The sequence below is a fragment of the Vigna umbellata genome, chromosome 7, assembly GCF_029865625.1.
Source record: "Vigna umbellata cultivar VRB3 chromosome 7, Vumbellata_1.0, whole genome shotgun sequence".
NCBI lineage: Eukaryota > Viridiplantae > Streptophyta > Magnoliopsida > Fabales > Fabaceae > Vigna > Vigna umbellata.
This window is the reverse complement of record NC_142171.1, coordinates 45,025,160-45,045,655: the sequence shown is the minus strand read 5'-3', so window position 1 is coordinate 45,045,655 and position 20,496 is coordinate 45,025,160. Positions and strand designations below refer to the sequence as shown.

The following is a 20,496-nucleotide window of genomic DNA, read 5'->3' as shown; positions in this document are numbered from 1 at the left end:
AGTTGAACTAACTATTAAAAGCAATTATTGGATGGTGTTAATGATTTGTGAAATGAAAAAAAATAAGGAAGAATTTTGGTCAGAGGTGATGTCTAGGGCAGGCAGAAGACGCGACTCAACCTTCCCCAGTTCACAACGCACACTTGTGGGCCCTCTGTCGGAAATTTCTTTCTTCTTAGAACATTTCACCGTTCAACTTCAAAACCAAATCAAAACTGGAAAACTAAAACATAACATTATAAAAAAACATTTCGTCGCCTGAGAGATTCGAACTCTCGCGGGGAAACCCCATGTACTTAGCAGGCACACGCCTTAACCACTCGGCCAAAGCGACAATTTGCTATATCTATTTCAATTATGTTATTAACTCAAAACAAAAAAATAAAGTTTGATTTTTCTGTAGAATAGTTTTACTCCCTTCGAATATATGGTTTAAGGGCACCGATAAATTATTATTATTTTATTTGTTTATATAAAATATCAATTTTGTCTTTGTTATTATTAAAGGAAGAGGAAGATAGAGAAAAAAAATAGAGAAAATGAAGTATGATTTTTAAACAAATAATGTAGGCGTAATTATTTTGTGGGTCTTGTAATGAGTGGAGTTTGAACAATATGCATGATGTTTTAAATTTAGTAGACATTATTCTCTTTGTATATATATACAAGGACAATGAGGTGTGAGTGTCTAAGAATTAAAGGAGTAGATGCTGAATAAAAGGTAAAGAAAAAGTGTGTATTTGCACCAGGGAAAGTAGTTCAACGTGTGTAAATAAATAAAGTTACTGTATAGTCTGCATTATTATTGGGGAAATATATAGTCGAGATTAAGTAAAAACCGTAAAAAGTTGTATGATTCTTATATTAAGTTCAGTTGTTTTTTTTTTAAATTTATTTTAGATTTAATATTCAATAAAATACATTAGATTTATAATTTAGATTTATTTTATACTTTAGTTAGGTTTAGATTTTTTTAATCAATTTAAATTATATTAAATTTAGATGTTATCTATTTTATTAACTAGATTAAATTCAATGAGATATAGTATATTTAATTATTAGTCTTTAAACGTGGATTGTTTCGATTTTATTCGACTTAAATCTAGGTTGACTTGAGTTAACATGAGTTTGGTTCATTATTTAATTTAATTTTGACTAAATCATTTTATTTCTAGTTGTATTTAACTCATGTTAACCTTTGACCTTGCCTTCTGGTTAGACCTTAGTCTATGACAACTTTACTCGATTTTTGATCGCGATCAACTAGGTTTAACCTTTGGTTAGGGTTCGCTCGATTAGGTCCTCAATCGAGGCCGACTCATTTCAACCTTCAACATGAGATGACTCATTCTGACCTTATTTCCAAGTCAACCTAGCTTTATTCTTCAACCTGTGCCAACTTAGCTTAGTTTTTGACCAAGATAACTCAACTTGACTTCAACCTAGACTAACTCGCCTCTCGATCTTCGATTTGAATAGACTTGTCTCAACCTTTGGTCGGGACTAACTTAGCTCAATTTTTAGCCTAGGCTAACTCCTCTCATTTCTTCAACTTGGGTGGATTCATATTGATATTCATACTAGGACGACTTGACTTGACCTTCAACTCGTTGGTCTGGACCGACTCTACCTGACATTCGATCCGCACAACCTTGGTTTAATCTTTTAGTCTGGGTCAACTCTACTTGACTTTTGACTCAGACTAACTTGTCTCGATTTTCAACTTGTGTTGACTCAGATCAATCTTTGGCCTTGACCGACTTGAGTTTACCTAAGGCGATTTGATTCGACCTTTGAATTAAGTTAACTCGGTTTAAACTTCGGGAGGGGTCGACTCTGCTCGACCTTGGACTAGCGAAAAGACCCTTGAGGTTAAATAAAAATTATATGTATGAGGAGATTGTTATATTAACTTCATTTAGATTTTTAAAATTTTAGTCTAGATTTAATTTAAATAAAATAAAATAAATTGGATCTATAATTTATATTTAATTAGATTTTTATTTTTCGATCTAATTTAAATTAGATTAAATCAAGATTGAATCCATTCTACCAATTAGATTAAATATAATAAGATCGATTTAATATACTTGATTTGGCTCTACCAAGACCTAGGCTAATTTGTGTCAATATGTGTTTGGTTCACTTAACTTGACTTAGGTTTAGGTCATCTCACTTCAACATATGCTAGAGCTAACTTTAATAAATTTAGGTTCAGACTGACTTAACTTGATGTGGGTTTATGTCTATTAAACTCTACATGGGATTAGGTTGACTTTATTTGACCTTGGGCTCGTGCCGACTCAACTTGGCTTAGGCCCGTGTTGACTCTGCTCAACCTCAGGCTTAAGATGACTTTCCTAGACTCACGGCCCGAGTAAACTTATCTCAACTTTTAGCTAGAGTCTACTTGTCTTGGCTTTTAGTCCAAACTAATGATTATACCTTAAATTTGGGATGACTCTACTTGATCTTGATCTTGGACCAACTTGACTCAACCTCATCCTGAACCATCATAACTCAACTTATAAATTAGATCTTAAAAATATTCATTGAGTACTTATACGATACTTTTTATCATTAATATTTATATTTAAGTTTAAATTTTAGTACGAGTGAGATTCATTTGATGTGATTTGCTCATTTTTTTAATTTAATTTTTAATTTATTTAAAATGATTAAATGTGTTTTTTTATTCAATGTATATTTTTTTTGTTATTAGTTTTTAATTTTTTTTTTCTCTACTTCTCAAAACGCGTCTTTCATTTGTTCATTTTCTTCGTTCACCTCTCCTATATTCCATTCCACACCACTTCAATTTCCATTAATCTTGTCACTTTTAGAACCCACACCATCACCTATCTTAACCGCTAAATAAATAATAAAATATATAAATAAGAGAATGAAGTATTATAACTAGTTATTGAGTTATTAAAATTTACTATTGCGACCGTGTTTACTATTGTGACGAACAAATGATTCTTGTTAGTCCTTGTGTTGTCTTCCTAAGCTATTCAACAAGACTCTTCACATTGCTTGGTCAGTACTAAGTAAGTTGGTGCAGGAGGCACAAAGTTTCTGGCACTCTATTCTTGGTGCATAACCGCATTTTCAGTAGGGTTTTTAACTCTTCCTCATACTTCCGTTGCATTTCATCCATTTGTCTCTACATATTTTTCATTATCTTCATAGGATCAGGCTGGTTTTCGGATGTTTCTTCTACAACAACGTTACTCGTCATGTTCCTTGTAATCACATGAGATTTAACACAAATATTCGCTTGTTCCACGGTGGGTACCAAAATGTTTCACGTATATAAGGTTAAGGCTTCTATGTCAACACCGATCGATGACTACTTGTGAGGTCCTCCGGTGCCATGATCATTTAGCAAAGACAATAAATATGTAATTAACGATGTATAACATACTTTATCTTAAAACTCTATTTATAAATTTTGTGATGAACTTTTGACTAAGAGGTCTAAACATAATTATTCATAATAAAACCTTTAATCAAAATAATTTTAAAATTAGTGATCGTTCGAACTATATAATACTTCAATCATCGAATCTGATTAAAAAATTATCATCCGACTAATAATTAACTTCTAAGTACATATGTATATGAAAAAATATTCAGAAAAATGAACCAAGTTATCAAATCAATTAATCACAAAAGAAATTAGTAATATTAATCAATGGGTAGTGCTCAATATTAAGGGTGAAGTTACCATGAAGTCCGCTGTGAGCAAACTCGAAAGGCAAGTAATTTGTTAATGTTTTTCGTTTTGACGCCACGGTGAATGATGTCAAAAATTGTAAATTATATTTTCTAAAGCTTGGTCTCAACGTATTTCTTTTTGTTTTTCAAAGTTTTAAACCGATCACATCTTACTAACTCTATTGAAAATTACATCCTCCTCATCATGATACCAAAACATTTTGACGTGAATTTAACATAAAATATCTACGTGAAAAGAACACTAAGCCCAACCCTACCAATACATGAAAGATTAAAGTATGGCAACAGATTCATAGCGTTTGAAATATCATACAATATTCATGGGAAATCAAATAAACAAGGTGAAAGCAATGACAGTTGCGCCAATTGAATGCCGACGTGTATAGCCAATCACAAATCAAAACCTGTTACTTATTGGAGGGTTGCATTGCTCCGAGTACTAACTTTACATTTATACTTTTATATTTTAATTTAAAAATTAGTGGAATACCTCATTAATCCTTCACATATTTAATAATTTTTGTTTTTTTAAACATTCACTATTATTTTATAAAAAATATGTGTAAACCTCGTCAATAATAAAGTATGGACATCACCAATTATTCTTTTGTTTACATGAGAGATAAACGTAGTAGAGTGTTGATTTTATTTGTGTAAGAATTTAAAATTTTGAGTAATTAAAGTAGATTGGTGTCTTATTAATGAGACTGACTTATTTTAATAATAAAGGTTTTGTAATATAAACAGAAGTTTACACCACTGTTATTATTTAAAACACAAATCATTTCTTTAAAAAAATTTCTCTTGAGTTCTATACTTTTTCTTTATCTTTTCTAACTTCTGAGTCATCTCTTTGACCATCAAGAGATGCCTAAATGACCACAATAGTGATGTCTAGGTTTCTACCTGATCAATTTTTTCTATAGAAAGTAAGTTTCGACTTCTTTTTTCCTTTCGTTGTTCTGTTCTAAATTTTATAGTTTCTAGAGTTGACGCATGTGTTCACCCTTATCTATTCCTCCTTCTTTGTCAATAAATCGTCCTAATGATCTATTCTGATATCAATTCTGAGGTTTATAGGCATTCTTAGGGTTCCTTGAGCTTGAAACAAGGGTTTGACGTGTATAAAACTTGGTAGCTTCGGTGTAAGGTGAGGGAAGCTAATGTTATTTTCTAATTTAATTATTAAGTACAAAATGATATTTGGAAGTTTATGAAATTGATGCATGTTGTGGATTGTGTTGAAAATGATGATGAATTGGTTGAATGAGTGTAATTTGTTGAGTATGTGTGGAGTTGATTAGTTGTCATGAATGATGTTGTTGTAATGTTGTATTGATGATTGAAATTAACTAAAATGGTTAAAGGGTGGTGAGTATCAAAGTATATGGTTTGGTATTTGAAATTAATGTCTTAATAGGCAAAATTGTAATATAGTGGTTGGAGTGAGTAATCTGATATTTCAAGTCTGTTTTCATGTCAATTAAAACATTTTAGAGTTGTGATGTGTTAAAATCTGGTTTGGAAATAATTAATAGATAGTTGGTGATATTTTGGTATTTTGAGGGTTTGGACTAGTGAGATTTTGAATCAATGGTTTTGTGTTCAAATGGAAGTTTTGGGTGTGTTAGTGAGTCATTTATGACTTGTTAGAGTTATTAAATTACTTAAAAATGAGCTAGAATAAATAGAATGTGATTTTAGTCTAGAATTTAGAGGTTTTTGAATTGATGTCTTCTTATAAATAGTTGATTATTAGTGTGAGATTTGTTATACACTTTTGTTTAAGTCTAAAATAGTTTATATCCAATCTAGAAGTGTTAGAAATTAGTAAAAGTGGCCAGAAGAATATTCGCGAGTATTTTAAAATCCACGGATACCCACAAATATTTAAAAACATATATTTTTATAAATTATTAAAATAAAATTTAAATAAAATTAAAAAAAATATATATAATATAAATTAAATTAAGACTTAATTGCTTATTTTGTCCATAATTTTATTGAATTGTGTCAATTAGGTTCAACCTTTGAAAAGAGTGTTAAATACGTCCTTAGTAAATTTTGCGTCGATGAAGTCTCTTCCGTTAAATAGAAACAAACAGAGTGAATGGATTGATTATATGGTAGAAGACAGTGCTAACATGTCATCTTTTAGGTGTATTCCTGGTGACGCGTTAGTGAATGGCGTAGAGATGGAATTTAGGAGTGCACTTGGTATTTTCTAGGCTAGACCCAAGCCCTCTTTTCTTTCTCTTCAAATTAGAAGGCACTAGGGTTTCTTTTTTTCTTTTTCAGAAATGAAGGTCTCTTCTCCACCTACTCTGCCCTTTGCATGACAACTGTCGTCGTGCCTTTATCTGGCAAACCAAAATTGTCGTTGGCGGCACCGATCAACGCTAGAGACACCGCCAGCCACTACGATGTTCCTCCCTCTGTGCGCGTGTGAGGTAAGCTCTGACACCGTGAAGCATCGCCAGCGACTCTGTTGCTTGTGCCTCCGTCGCTCGTTATCGCAACAACTTGGACTGACAATGTTGCCGATGCCGTCAAAAATGCTTTCCCGCGGAAGTCACCGCCGCGGCCAAGCCAGGGCTGTCGCTCCTCCTCATCGGTAGAGAGTGCCACCGCGGAATACCATCTTAGTCCTCTCTCGTGCAAAACCAGCCATCGTGACGATCATCAAGCTCGGCTAGAGATACTGCCACCGTCCTTTGCGACAGTTCAACCTTTTCGTTTTCCCCTCTTGTGCGTGATAGAGGAGTTCATCTACTTCTATTCGAAGCTGAAAATCACTATCAAGGATTACTTTTCTTCTTTTTTCGGTGTTTCTCTATATTTTGGTTGTGTTTGAATGTGTAGGTGATTGTATGAGGATGATGGAGATTTTCTAGGGTATGAGTGAAGGCGATGATATTGTTGGGTCATGAATATGAGTGTTACTGGGAGTGATGAATAAGGTTGATGAATCTGTTGCTAAGAGCAAGAATGAGTAGTTTTTTTTTTCCGGCAAAGAAAGTGAGAAAAGATGAAATAATGGAAGAATTAAGACAATGGTGCGTCAAGGGTGAGTTACTTTCCACGTCAACCCCTAATTCACTAACACATCAGCACAAATACACCTACAAAATAACACGTTAACATTGTCTTATGACATATCATCAATCCATTAACTCCGTTTGTTTCCATCCAACGGAAGGGACTTCGTTGATACAAAATTTACGAAATGAGGACGCATTTGACACTCTTTTCAAAGGTCATACCTAATTGATACACTTGAACAAAACTAGGAACAAAATAAACAATTAAGCCTTAAATTAAATATAAATTAAAATTTAATTTTAATTAAATTTAACCTTATAATAATGTTAATTTTAATTAAATTTAACTTAATAAAATATAAATTAAATTTTCATTTTTATTTTTTGCTTGTAGCGGATATCTGCGGGTATGGATAATGTAATACTCACACCTGACTAGTTTATAAGCAGGTATTAAAGTACCCGCAACCCGTGGATAGTAAATATCCGCAAGTACCAAATATCCGTCGCGGATTTTATCTCCGGATATCCATGGACGCATATTTTTTTGCCATCCCTAGTCATGGGTGGTCTAAAAGTGCTAATTTTGTAATTTTAATGCAGTAGAATTATGCAATCCAGCTGGGCGAGTAAAATTGACTAGCTGGGCGAGTATACGGGAGTTTTGGTAGTGAGTTCCACTAGCTGAGCGAGCCAGCTCGCTTAACTTGGGGAGCTTGCATTTTTGGCTCTTGCTAAGCGAGTAGAATTAGCTAGCAGGGTGAGTATTTGGAATTTGTGACAGATTTGAAGTGCCTGAGCGAGCCAGCTCACTTAGCTTAGGGAACTTGCTATTTTGGCTCTAGTTGGACGAGCAAATTATATTCTTTATTGTGACTATTTGTTAGATCACTAAATGGATAGAGATCGAACCCTTAACTATAATAAATACACATAAGTAAAAAGAAGTGTATTTCAATATTTATTTGTTATAATATTGATAAGTGTGTTTTGCTATATGTTGGTTAAATTACTAATAAGTGTATTTCAATCTTAATGATTATTTGAAAATAACACATCTAGTTGGATAATTCATTCAAATAAGTTATTAAGTTACATTTAGTTAAATAATTGACTTAATTAGCTTACTGCAATTACACATTACTAAAATAATTCATTCAACTAAATTATCAAGTTGTATTTAATTAGATAGTTCGTTTGACTAAATTGACAAGTTATATCTAATGTGATAATTTAACTAGCTAAGTTAATAAGTTAGGTAAAATCATTAATAAGTACAATTTGATATTAAAACATCGAAACTTAATTTTTGTCACCTTTTTTTAATGACAAGCTTCAACGTTATATATTGTGTAATAATTCCTTTAGGACAATTTTTTTTATAGATTCATCGAATGCATTCTAACATATACTTTGATTGAATCACCTAAACTAGCCCCTGTATTATGGTCCACAGCCAAGGCCCAACAATGATAAGCAACCATTCTCAATGTAACAATTGTGAAACATTGAATATAACTATATACAATCTCAATCATTATTATGAACTTAATATTGATAATTATTCTAGCTTTCCTCAATTGGATCGGATGTCATTTATCCATTCATTCTAACTACATAATGGTTCAAACAGTATAATATTGCCTTATTTGGTGATATATGAAGAGAAAAATCACCTGTATAGTAAAGTATAGATCATTGTTCCGATTTTGTGTGTAATTAAGTTATACCAAAACAAGGTTCTATGTGATGTTACAATCTAAACTAACAGTTTGATATATTCTCAGTACATTTAATGTTTATCATAGAAATGTGAAATTGAAAGATGTCATGTAAAAAGGAAAAAATGTCATAGCAATTAGTAAGTTTTATTGAATACGAACATGCTTCATCTCTTGTCATTTTTTATCTCGAAGGCCTCCATGATTCACTGTGGGAAGAAAAGTCTTGCATTTAATGATATTTTTAATGGTATGCTTCAAAAATAAAAGAAGCAATGATGCATGTATATGGACAGGACATTCATTGGGCCCAAAATTATGGTAGCCCATCATATGAAAACTGAAGTGATTGGTCTGCCAATGAAGAAGGGATGCTCTTTTACCCGTGACAATTAAAGTGGAGAATGTTGTTCAGCAATAAAAAAGGGAAGAATGTCCCCTTCTTAATTCTCCCTCAATAGTCCAAAATATCATTCTGCAGTTAAAAAACACATTACAGACTTTCAAGAACCATTATTATAAGATAGCTACTGTAACAATTTAATCCAGACAAAACATATATATATAGTATTCGTCAAGTGTTTCACATGTTTTCAAAACTCTAAAAATGTAACTTTTTCTTGCATTTACATTTGTTTAGAAAGTAAGGTGTCGTTTACTCTCTTGCTACCAAAGAAGAAGAACACGGACCTACATGTTTAGCAGAAGGAAAAAGCGAAGACTGGCCTTGTTCTTCTCAATAAACATATCAATTTCTAAAATCACGAATGACAGAGATCAAACATTGAGCATGGACGAAGACACTTAAAGCATGAACATTTGGTGTTCACCACTATGTATATATAAATACAGCTGGTATTTCTGAAAGTTAAATTATCATTTTAGCATTTATAATTGGTTAAAAAAACAGCCAAAAATTTGATGCTATGTATATTAAATTGGAAAGTTACAGTCAGAGATTCTAAACTAAATTAAGTAAAAAAATATCTAGATCGTTTTTACCGTATTGGGAATACAGACCGCAAAACAGAGGCAGTGAGTGACCCACTTCTTGTGGCACTGAACTGGCGTTAATAAATAACAATAATAGCATTTGAATAGTAGTAAAGTGGTAATAAAAATAATAAAGAAAATAAAAAGAAAAATAATAATAGTCCTATTATTATTAGCAGATGCAAAGAGCACATTGGTGTTTTTTTGGTGTTATGATGTGTGCGAGTTACTTTGGAAGTACAAAAGATTCTAGCATTATAATCCGAGGGCCATTAATGAATGTTGAGAAACAGTGGAACAGAAACCCTGCAACGTTACCACTAGCATTTATATTTATCATCAACGTTACGTTTGGGCATTTAAAAAGAGAGAAAGAGAAAAAGAAATAGTAAAAAGGAAGAGAGAGTTGAGACGTTACTGTAGAATGATGCAAGGAGAGAAGGATGTCGAAACGGCAAGTCCCGGAGGACAAGAGAAACGACAAACAGATCGCTGTGTCGCATATTCGCAATTGGACAGACTGAGCTGAATCCAAAACCATAACTCGATTTCAGAGCCCAAAACTCACCGCCGAATCAACTCGTTTCATTCCGATGCTCACGCTTATGCTCCTTGCATTGCTACCTATCTCTGGATTTTGATTTTCCCATTCTGCCCCTGCCGGGAATCTCCTACTCCCGCCCTCCAGCGCCATCGCCCTCGCCGTTCTCGGCGGAGGCTATCTATGTGTAGCAAGATTACAACGCTCTGGATCCTGGCTTCGGGGCTGGTCCTGGGTGCGGGATAAGGTCACTGAGTGGGAGAGTGCGATGCTGGTACCCGGGATTTTAGGGTTTCAGGGTTTGGTGTATGTCGTGTTGGCGTTGGGCTTTGCGGTGATTCGGCACGTCTGGAGGAATGCGGAGGCCAAGAGGGAGGAGGTCATGATGATGAGGTCGCCGGAGGATGCTGGCGTGGAGGACATGGAGGTTTCTGCCGCGGTCGCGCCGTCGCCTGTGGAGTACTCTTCGCCGGTTCCGGTGAATGCTTCTCGGTGGTACCAATGCGCGGTGTGTTATGCGCCTACCACCATGCGGTGTGCTCGCTGCAAGGCCGTGAGATATTGGTTAGTTTTTCTTCTTCGTGATTATATTTTGGAACTGCTGTGCTGTGTTATTACAATTGAGTGATTAAGCTTAGAGGTTGAAGAAATGGATAGGGATCGTGGAGAGGGATTACTTGGTTGCCGTTGATAAGAAAGCTCTTCTTGTGTTGCTCTTTGTTTGAAAGGGATTATTAGGGTTGGGGTTGGGGGTTGATGAATTTTTTCATTTTGTGCTTTGGTTTCAAGGGGCATTGAGATTATGTTTGTTCATTAGTTTGGAAAAAGCTTTATTGTAGGATTGGGACTTGAGTTCAATGTTATTGGTTGCTTTGCATGTTGTCTTATGTCTAATTTGGCTTGTTTTCTCACTTCTGTTCAAGTAATTTCATGATTGAATACTCGTTTAGAAGAGAGAAACCATGCCGATTCTACTTGATGATGTGGAAGCCATCCGCGTGTTTGGTATCTTGTTACCCGGTCATAGACATGCAGCATCAAGTAGAATACGTTATTGTGAGCAATTTGACGTGAATTTATGGTACAACGAGAGTCGTCAAATAAGATCCAAACATGCACTGGAATTATTTGGTTTTCACTTATATAATGACAAACCACATCCCCTTTGTTGGATCAAATATGCCATAAGGTGTTTGCATTGCCTCTGATGTTAGGAGCTATTGTTCTTTCTTTCCCTTTTGCTTGATGACCAAAAGAAAAATAATAATGAATGTATCGAGGGGGGTTGCTTTGCTTTTTTTTTAAATTTTTTTCTCTTTTGTATTTGAAATTGAAAGAGCTTGAATTGTCATCTTTATAGTGAGAAGTTTTACTAATGATTTGTCGTAGTTGCTTTCCTAAAACTGTGTTTTATTTTGCTTGTGTGTCGTCTTGGTTCAGTGACATGTCTCTCAAGTCATCATTTCATTCTCTTAATATATTACAGTGGTTGTTATTCATTCTCATTAACATACTTTCTTGTAGTTCGGGTAAGTGTCAAATTAGTCACTGGAGGCAAGGTCACAAGGATGAATGTTGTCCTCCTCCCACTACCACCATGGAAATCAATGACGAAAATATTTCTTACAGGGCATCCGCGTCCAGAACTGAGTCTGGTCATCATGGTACTGGTTTTTTATTACAAATCTCGTTAAATTATCTCATGCATATATGGTTTATAATTTGGCTAGATTTGCTGCAGAAATTAAAGGAATACATGCTGATATCTCATCTTCCAATGACTCGTATTCCAGTCTTGATCCTTCTGTTGGTGCAAGAAAATCATTCGATGATAACTATTACAACAGATTTCCAAACCCTGTCTGCAATGATACTACTGCTGATACTAGTGCTGGTTCCGCTCATAACAAAGATTCAACAGTGAACATGAAATGTTCTGTGAATATTGAAGTTAAGGATTCTAATGCAATTAAAAGAACCAAGACAAATCCTATTAACACTAATGATGAGACTCGATTGAAATCAAAAGTTCCCAAAACTAAATCTGACATATCTCATGATGAGGCAGCAAATTTTGGTAGCCATGAACGCAGAAGAAAAGTTGCAATTCTTGAAAAATCAGGAACAGATACCTCTAAATTCAAAACTGTGCCTTACTTGAGTGGCTCTACTAAATATGCTGTAATAGATGATGTAGAAGAAGAATCACATTTGTCAAAATACAGAGAAGCACGAAGATTGTCATCTAGTTCTCGTGATCGACCATCTTCAACTACCAAGGGAGATTTTCTTTCACAGTCCAAGTGTGTGAAAACTGACGATTGTCATACTTTATCAACAAAAGTTAGTGCTATTCCAAATCTGCCACAAAACGTACGCAGTGGCTTGAAAACATCAATGCAGAAAGTTGTCCAGCAGTTTAGAAGCTCAAAAGATTCAAGATCTTCTGAAAATGAGGTTGAAATATTTTGACTTATTTGCATAGCTTAGAAATAACTATTATTATTATTATTATTATTTTAAATAATAACTTTGTCTTCGTTGATTTTAAAATTGTATATTTTTGGCAGATGGGCTTTCCTTATGAACTCTTTGTAGAACTTTACTGTTATGACAAGATGAAGCTACTCCCCTTTGGCCTTACAAACTGTGGGAACAGGTATTTTTTGGTCTTCAGCTCTTGTTTCTCTGTTGTGTTTCATTAGTTCAAGGGAGGCACAGCCAGTGTTTGTTTGTGTAGCTTTTTTCTATTCAACATTTATTACCTTGCTAATTGAAATGCTTCATCCTGCAGTTGTTACGCAAATGCTGTTCTCCAGTGCTTGGCATATACTCGGCCTTTGACTTCATATCTTTTTCAAGGGTTCCATTCAAAACGATGCAAGTTCCTCTTAATAATATTGTCACGATTTAACTTGTCCAATTATCAGGATCTTGTAATTAATTTGATATTCATAATGCTTTCACTAGGTCAAAAGAAGGGATGGTGCTTTACATGTGAGTTTGAACATCTAATTCAGAAGGCAAAAGAAGGGATTTCTCCACTTTCCCCAATTGGGATATTGTCTAAGATACACAAGATTGGAAGCCATCTTGGGCATGGGAGGGAAGAAGACGCACATGAGTTTTTAAGGTGAGGAAAATAATTTTGCTTAAGCTGTGAACAATTTATACCTCAAGTTGTCTACACGATTAATTGCTCAACTGGGCAGGTGTGCAGTTGATACAATGCAATCTGTTTGCCTCAAGGAAGCCAGTGTTTCTAGTCCATTGGCAGAAGAAACAACTCTAGTTGGTTACACTTTTGGAGGTTATCTTCGATCAAAGGTTGTTACAACTAAAAAGATCTATTTTTTATTAGGTTGACATGTTTCAACTTTTACAGAGTTTGAAGAAGATCTAAAAATTAAAATATATTTGATGTTAATTGCAGATAAAGTGCTTACGATGCCTGGGAAAATCTGAGAGGTATGAGAGAATGATGGATCTTACTGTTGAAATTGATGGTGATATTGGAACTTTAGAAGAGGCCCTGGGACAATTTACTGCACCTGAAATCTTGGATAAAGATAACAAGTATAATTGCAGCAGGTTTGTTATTATTTCCATTTTCACATTTATTCCAATTCCATTCTGGCCTATTATAATGTTCCTGTGCTTGCTTTTCTTTTCTTTCCTTTTTCCTTAGCAAATATAATTGCTTGTATTATTGTTAAGTTGTGTGGCAATTTAATTTTGTTTATATTCTCTGATGGTACATCATAGATTTAAATTTGACTACTATTACTTAATCTATCTTTTGAGGTTAAAATTCATGATAAAATCTTCAAAATTCAGATTCTGAGCTTTTAACTAACGTGTTAAATTCCCAAACTGAATGAGAAATTACTGTAGTTTTAATTTGGTAATTCATCCATTGTTGTACAAAGTGATAAACAAAGCTTTATGCAGCTTCAAAAGTCATAGAAAGAAAGGTTCTAAACCTGTTGGAAGGTTAAATTTAGGATTTTATTGAGAGAGCATTAAACTTACTGAAACAATTAAAAATTTATCAGAAGGCTTAGAAATGTGTAAGTGTTTTTCAGAATTGAATACTAAATACATTATAGTATAGCCGCCATTCTGAAATTTTTTTATATAGTCTATATAAATTCTCAAAAAGTGAGGCGGATAATAATAATAATAATGCACTGAGAAAAAAGAGGCAGAGAAATCAGTTCCTGGTGAAAAGAAAACACTGACATAAAGTGATAAACCAATTGCCAGAGAAGGGAAACTATTCTCCAAAGTGCTGGGTGGGGAGAGTTGTACACGTAAGTGCTGGTTGAGTTGAGATATAAAATGAGAAATAGAAGTCTTTTGATTGATTTTCAGGCTGCTATTTCACATGTGAAAGTTTCTATACTGAACTGTCTTCTACTACAATCCCTGTAGCAGCCAGGGTCCACTCAGCTACCCTCTGTAGTTTCTATTTAAAATCCTGAATCTACTAATGGCGTTCTGGGTTTTTGTCTGTCAAACTGATTTAAATGACTCATCTTTAGATGAATTTTACAATCCTCTCTAAAGGAATGCTACTTTTGCAAGAAAACTGAGAAGCTTCCACACCATACTTTGTGGAGTGTGTGGTAGAAGAATTGTGGGACCTTGTGGTTAGACTTAACTATGATGTAGTTTGTTTGATGATTTTCTTGCTTCAATTTAGGAACATATCTAGATTTTTTGTTCAGCTAATTTGCTTTCATTGAACTATATATGCAATTATAGTCATGGTTTAAACTCAAGATTCTAATTAGATTGGGTAGGGTGAACATCAGTTACTCAGTTCATAATATCCTCCATTCCTACCCAAAATGTAAAAAAGTATAGTTATATATGCATTTGCATAAAAAAACAAATATAAAGAAAAAAAAAACACACTCAATGACAGCATTAAACAAACTTAAATTGAAAAATCACAATCATAACAAGTTGTTATATCCAAATATAATTTTATATTAGTCCAAAATTATTAAGACAACAAAGAAGGGAGCATAGACTGAGAGTGAGAAAAGGCACAGTGGATAATAGAAGGTAGAGACTAAGCGAGAGAAGAAACTGAGTACAGAATCAGCCGTTTGCACTTTGTACAGCCAAAGGGTGGGCAGCATGGTGGTGGCAGCACTGAGTGAAGATGGTCCGTTGCAGTTGGCAGCATGAGAAAGAAGTTTGAAAGTTGTTTGTTGCTGATGAAGTGAGACTAGGAGAGTCCAAGAGTGGATCACAAACAAAGAAAAAAGATATTAGGGATTTTTGAAACTGGGTGAAAGAGATCCCATGAGTTCACAATGAAGAATCGTGGTTCCCGTGTGGTCCTGCTTGCTGACAATTTGATAGGCCCTGGTTAGTTTACAAAAGGCGGGAAAGAGTGTAATAACATAACTGTCTTAACAGTTATGAGAGGGGGCGGGAAAAGGTTGTATAAATAGCCTCTGTTTGACAGAGGGAGGGGGTTGAGGGGGTTGTTGACTGTTGATGTAAAGAACAGGTTCAGTGAACCTTGTGAGGGAGGTTATGCTCCCAGTCTATTCTTTGTACAGACCCATTCTTTGAGTAATAATACAGTTCTTTCATTCATCTTCAGGCTGTTCTGAGTGATTGTGAGTGAGTTCAGTTAGGTTCAATACTTAGGAACCTAACACAATTCCTGCAAACAATTCACCTCACCAAGGTTAAAGAGTGGAGCTGTTGCTGTTTGCCGCAACAGAGAGAAAATTGAGGTTTGTTGGTTGCAGATAATGAAGTGAGAATGGGAGGGGGATCATAAAGGGATCTGACCTAGAGTTTGGGTCCTTGTCTTGCTGGGAATTGACAGTTGTGTGAGTTCACAATGAATGTGATCCCACTGTGGTCCTGCTTGCCAACGATCCCTGTGAACAATCCTGCATGTGCCAGGGTCTAAGAGTGGGGTGGTTGCAGTTGGCTGCAGCAGAGAAGTTTGAGGGTTGTTGGTTGCAGGTGAAGTGGGAGAGTCCAAAAGTGGATCACAAATGAAGAGAAAGGAAAAATTTGGTTAGAGGGATCCAACCCATAGTCTGGGCGTTTTCCTCGATGAGAATTGACGATCCCATGAGTTCACAACAATGATAGTAATCCGACTGTGGTTCTGCTTGCCTACGATTTCTGTTACTCAGAATGCCAGGTTTCCCTCTTCTCGTAGGATCATCCAATCAAAACTTACTAGGTTATCAGAACCTAGCTACTAAGCACAATGCAAAGTCTGTCATCTGGATTTTTTTTATTCCTGTTTTATGTAGACTGAAGTAGTACTACAAATGTCATGCAGTTTACAGGCACAAAACTGGTATTTTGAGGGTTACTTTTCCTTTCCTGTGTGGGACGCATTCTCAATATTAAATCACTGAATTTGTTTATTTCTTGCTGTACAGGTGTAAAACATATGAGAAAGCACGAAAGAAGTTGACCGTATTGGAGGCACCAAATATTCTTACAATTGTATTAAAACGATTTCAGGTACCTCCAGTACTGATTTGGAAGTTTTACATGTCATCTAGTTACTTTGCTCTATATGCTATTTTACTTCTATATTTTGTATCTAATGCATATTCTGATTCTACTTTGGCAGTCTGGTAACTTCGAGAAGTTGAACAAGTCGGTTCAGTTCCCTGAAGTCCTGAATATGGCTCCCTATATGAGCGGAACAAAGGATAAGTCTCCATTATACAGCCTGTATGCAGTGGTTGTCCATTTGGATATCATGAATGCAGCATTTTCAGGCCATTATGTCTGTTATGTGAAGAACATTCAGGGGGAATGGTTCAGGACTGATGACAGCAGGGTGACTGTTTTTATTCTGATTTACCTTTTCTGTGTCTGATGCCTTCAACCCCTCTCCCCACCTTCCAAAAAACTTATGCAAATGATGCTATCATTTGATTTTTTGGCTTTGATTTTCATACGTGCTTACTTTTTCATAGAAAGGTACTCATGTCTCATCATCAATATATGAAGAATCAAATTTTAAAAAAAGAGACTAAAATTAGGATGTTTTTGAATTTTTTTTTTCTGAAGTGTTTTCAACATGAGAACTAGTCTGTATTTGAGAAAAAAATTGCTGTGGGAAGCAGCTTCCAGTTCTTATAATTAATAATATTAAGTTTTAAATTTGAAGCATGTCATAGTACAAAGTTATTAGGGTTTTGTCAATGGCTAATAAGTTATTTATTAAAACTCTTTTTTGTATTGTTGAGTGTCAGGTTCATCAAAGAATAGTATAAATTCTTCTTTGAAGTTATTACTGCCTTTTGTTTCTCAAATTTTAAGGAAATACCTAAACCTTTCTTGAAAAATATCTATGAAAATACAATTTGAATTTGATTTCTTAAACTTGTGTTATCAATATTTTACGATTGTAAAAGTGATGGCAATATCAATCTGCACAATATATTTATTAGGTGAGTTTCTTCTGTATGTAAACTGAGGATGCAATCTGTGCTTCTATTTAGGTAGAACCCGTCGAATTGTCAAGAGTCTTATCAGAAAGGGCATACATGCTTCTTTATGCAAGGTAGTAGGCCTGTGGATGTTTATGTATAATTTCTTGCCCAGATATGTTTATTATTTCTGTAGAATATTTCAGCATTAATAATAGCATTGTCTTGTGCTATTTTAAAAACCTTCAGGCACTCTCCTAAGCCACTGGGTTTAGTAAGTAGCACTGCAATATCTTCTGCTGGAAAATTCAAGAGGAGGAACCTGGAAGCCATTCCTGCTACTTCTAAAACGAGATCAAATTCCATGGCTACAAGCGGCAATTCTTCCTATCTGCAGCAGAAGCATGGCAAGCATCCTAACTGGAATGATGTTGATGATTCCTTAAGCAATGATTTTGCATATCCAGAGGAATGGAGATTCCAGTATGGGGGAAGAAATACAATGGTGGATTCTTCTAGTGAAAGCTCACTTTTCAGCTCTTCAGATGCAAGTTCTTGTAGTACTGCGAGTATCAAGGACTCGGCCAGTTCCGCTGACTTCTCGGATTACATATTTGGTGAGGTGGGACCCAATTGGTATAGCCATTATGGGCTTTCATCTAACATGGTGTCATCTTCCTCATATGATAATTTGGATACAGATTTCTTAGTGGATAGTGGTGCAAGTAGAAGGCTCCGGCAGGACACAGAAGATAAAGCAGTTTTATATGCTAACAAAAACAAAAATCACAGTGGCAGTAGGGGAATTGACCTTAAAAGATATATCACTGCTAACCATTATGACAAAAATTCTGGTGTACATGTGAGAAGAACAAGTGGAGATGCATCAGCTCAAACGTTTTATTGAGTTTGAGTTGAGATTTAAGCAATCATCTTGGATATTTTTGGTGTAGTGAAGAAAATCAATATTTCGCTAATCCAAATAGAATGAGGATTCCTGTTCAATGTTCATTCTGTACTCGGATGATTTTATTTATTCATCAGTATATAGAACAACTATAAAATGAGGAAACTAATAAAGGAAAATAAATCGAGTGATAATTCACCGATTATAATCAAGTTTGTGCAGTTAATAATTACTTAGTAATTGTCCTGCGTTGTGATGTGGTTCAAAGTTACTACGAACATATCTTCGTTGGAACGTTACTTTTGTGATCTCTAATTATGCATTTCTCAGGATTTCTTTCCGTATTCAACTGCTCAGGTAATGGCGGCTAGTGATTACTAACATGAGGTTGCTTGCGGCTTACCAACTAGGTTCATGGACAAAATACAAAAGCAATTTCATGTTAATTATTCACATCATTATGTACTTGAGTCTTAGAGTGGTTGCCAGTGCGTTAGGAAATACGTCGCATTCAACAAGTCACGTCCATCCGCAATAGTGAAAACTTGAGGCTTCCATATCCCTTGTCAAACACATTACATATTAACCCGTCACATTATCATATACTTTATATGAAGAGTGGGACATAACATTCGTACACACACTAAATTGTAAAAACTAAATTTTTCTTTCAAGTAATCCTAAACGTGAGAAAGCCATGAGTTTCACAAAGCTCCTAATGTCATTATTATTCTACAACCCTCAAAACCATAAATATTGTTACTAGTCCTTGTTATAGCTCCTAACTGAGTCAACATTCCTCCATCATTAGAAGTCAGAATGAAGAACAGAGATTTAGTGAGTAGAACGGCGCATCTTAAAGGCTGGCTTGTGCATGGCAATCTTCAAAGAGCTCTTGAGCATCCCCATACGATCATTCCCAAGACCTTGCACCCACAACACACTTCTGTTTCTCCCTCCCACACTCACTATCTCAGCCTTCACCACTTTGGTTTTCACTGATCCCATTGCCCTTGATATTGCAGACATCAATCCCATACTATCCTCGCAACTCAATGTGGCCTTCACTAGGTCCTCCTCATTATTACATTTTTCCAACCTCAACCTGTCTGCCCCACTAGGAAACTTAACAACATCCTTTGATGAGCTACCACAACTCTCTTGTTCCACTTTTGATACTTTTTTCTTCAGCTCCTTCACTTGCTTGATAGTCTCTGCCAACACCGATGCCTTGTCCTTCTGATGGTTCATAACAAAATCTAATTCACCATGCTTGTATAAATAAATTAAAAATGACAGAATTGTAATCTGGCAACTTATAAATAGGCCCACAAACATCTTTTTAATCTTCTAAAATATTTCCACAAGCTATTTTTTGTCTCCTCAAATTGTAATGTCTTTATCACGTGACTTTTAAAGGGAATAAGACTAACTGTTTGGAAATTATTTATGAATGAAAAACATATCTGAAATAAATGTAGGAATTTTCAGTTTCACAAGGTTTGATACTTACTTTGATCAAGTTGGGAAGGATAGTTCGGAGGGTTTCATATTGACCATTGATTCTCATTCTACGTCTCTTTTCAGCTTCACTGTGTTTCTTTGCGGCTACAACTTTTATCTCTGTCTTTGATCTTTGCTTCAAGAAACTGGTTTGGTATGTCCTAGAGATGAATGGCTGAGGAAACCCACCTCTTATCATTTGAGCTTCTGAGTTATAGTAACTTCGAAGATGTTTCATGCCCTGTACTAATTATTTCAGTAAACCAAAAGAAAGAAAAACCGATTTTAATTTACCTACAGACAATTTTGAACATGTAATAACTTTGTTACCTGTAGAAGGAAAACCATGGAATTTAACTGATTTTCCCTCCTATGGAAGGTTGTATGCAAAGAGAGCCAAGAAAACAAAAAGATTGCTACAAGTTTTGCCTTTGCTCACAACTTTCTTATAAGAAGAGAATGGATCTTCTTTAATGGTGTAATGGCATGCTCAAAACATATTTTTTCAATTTAATAAGATAATGCAAAAATTTCCTTCTAATAATAGCAAATTAGAAAATAATCACAGCATCATCAGAATTTAAAACAGGTATGATATAAAATTTAATGTTAAGAT

The 20,496-nt window shown here is 34.9% G+C and overlaps 2 protein-coding genes and 1 non-coding gene across 3 annotated transcripts; 1 reads left to right on the top strand and 2 right to left on the bottom strand.

Annotated features, from left to right (window-relative positions):
* Positions 1–252: 252 nt before the first annotated feature.
* Positions 253–334, bottom strand: TRNAS-GCU (transfer RNA serine (anticodon GCU)). Its single transcript has one exon. It is a non-coding gene; the product is annotated as a tRNA-Ser (tRNA).
* A 9,373-nt stretch (positions 335–9,707) lies between these two features.
* On the top strand, positions 9,708–18,589 carry LOC124824167 (ubiquitin carboxyl-terminal hydrolase 17). The gene is made up of 12 exons (XM_047296549.2): positions 9,708–10,601; positions 11,562–11,701; positions 11,779–12,494; positions 12,608–12,696; positions 12,832–12,917; positions 13,008–13,170; positions 13,250–13,364; positions 13,471–13,628; positions 16,466–16,550; positions 16,663–16,875; positions 17,543–17,604; positions 17,720–18,589. Exons 1-12 carry the CDS (start codon positions 10,306–10,308, stop codon positions 18,375–18,377), a joined length of 2,781 nt encoding a protein of 926 aa, XP_047152505.1. The 5' UTR covers positions 9,708–10,305; the 3' UTR covers positions 18,378–18,589.
* A 407-nt stretch (positions 18,590–18,996) lies between these two features.
* On the bottom strand, positions 18,997–20,228 carry LOC148196378 (transcription factor bHLH131-like). The gene is made up of 3 exons (XM_088093914.1): positions 20,211–20,228; positions 19,891–20,121; positions 18,997–19,616 (listed from the first exon to the last, which is right to left on the bottom strand). The coding sequence occupies exons 1-3, from the start codon at positions 20,226–20,228 to the stop codon at positions 19,212–19,214; spliced, it is 654 nt and encodes a 217-aa protein (XP_087950040.1). The 3' UTR covers positions 18,997–19,211.
* Positions 20,229–20,496: the final 268 nt, after the last annotated feature.

Coding starts and splice junctions, on each gene's coding strand:
- LOC148196378 (XM_088093914.1), bottom strand. Junction 19,617..19,890: donor TCCTTCCCAACTTGATCAAA/GTAAGTATCAAA, acceptor ATGAACCATCAG/AAGGACAAGGCATCGGTGTT.
- LOC124824167 (XM_047296549.2), top strand. CDS start 10,306: ATGCTGGTACCCGGGATTTTAGGGTTTCAGGGTTTGGTGTATGTCGTG. Junction 12,495..12,607: donor CAAGATCTTCTGAAAATGAG/GTTGAAATATTT, acceptor TATTTTTGGCAG/ATGGGCTTTCCTTATGAACT. Junction 16,876..17,542: donor TCAGGACTGATGACAGCAGG/GTGACTGTTTTT, acceptor GCTTCTATTTAG/GTAGAACCCGTCGAATTGTC.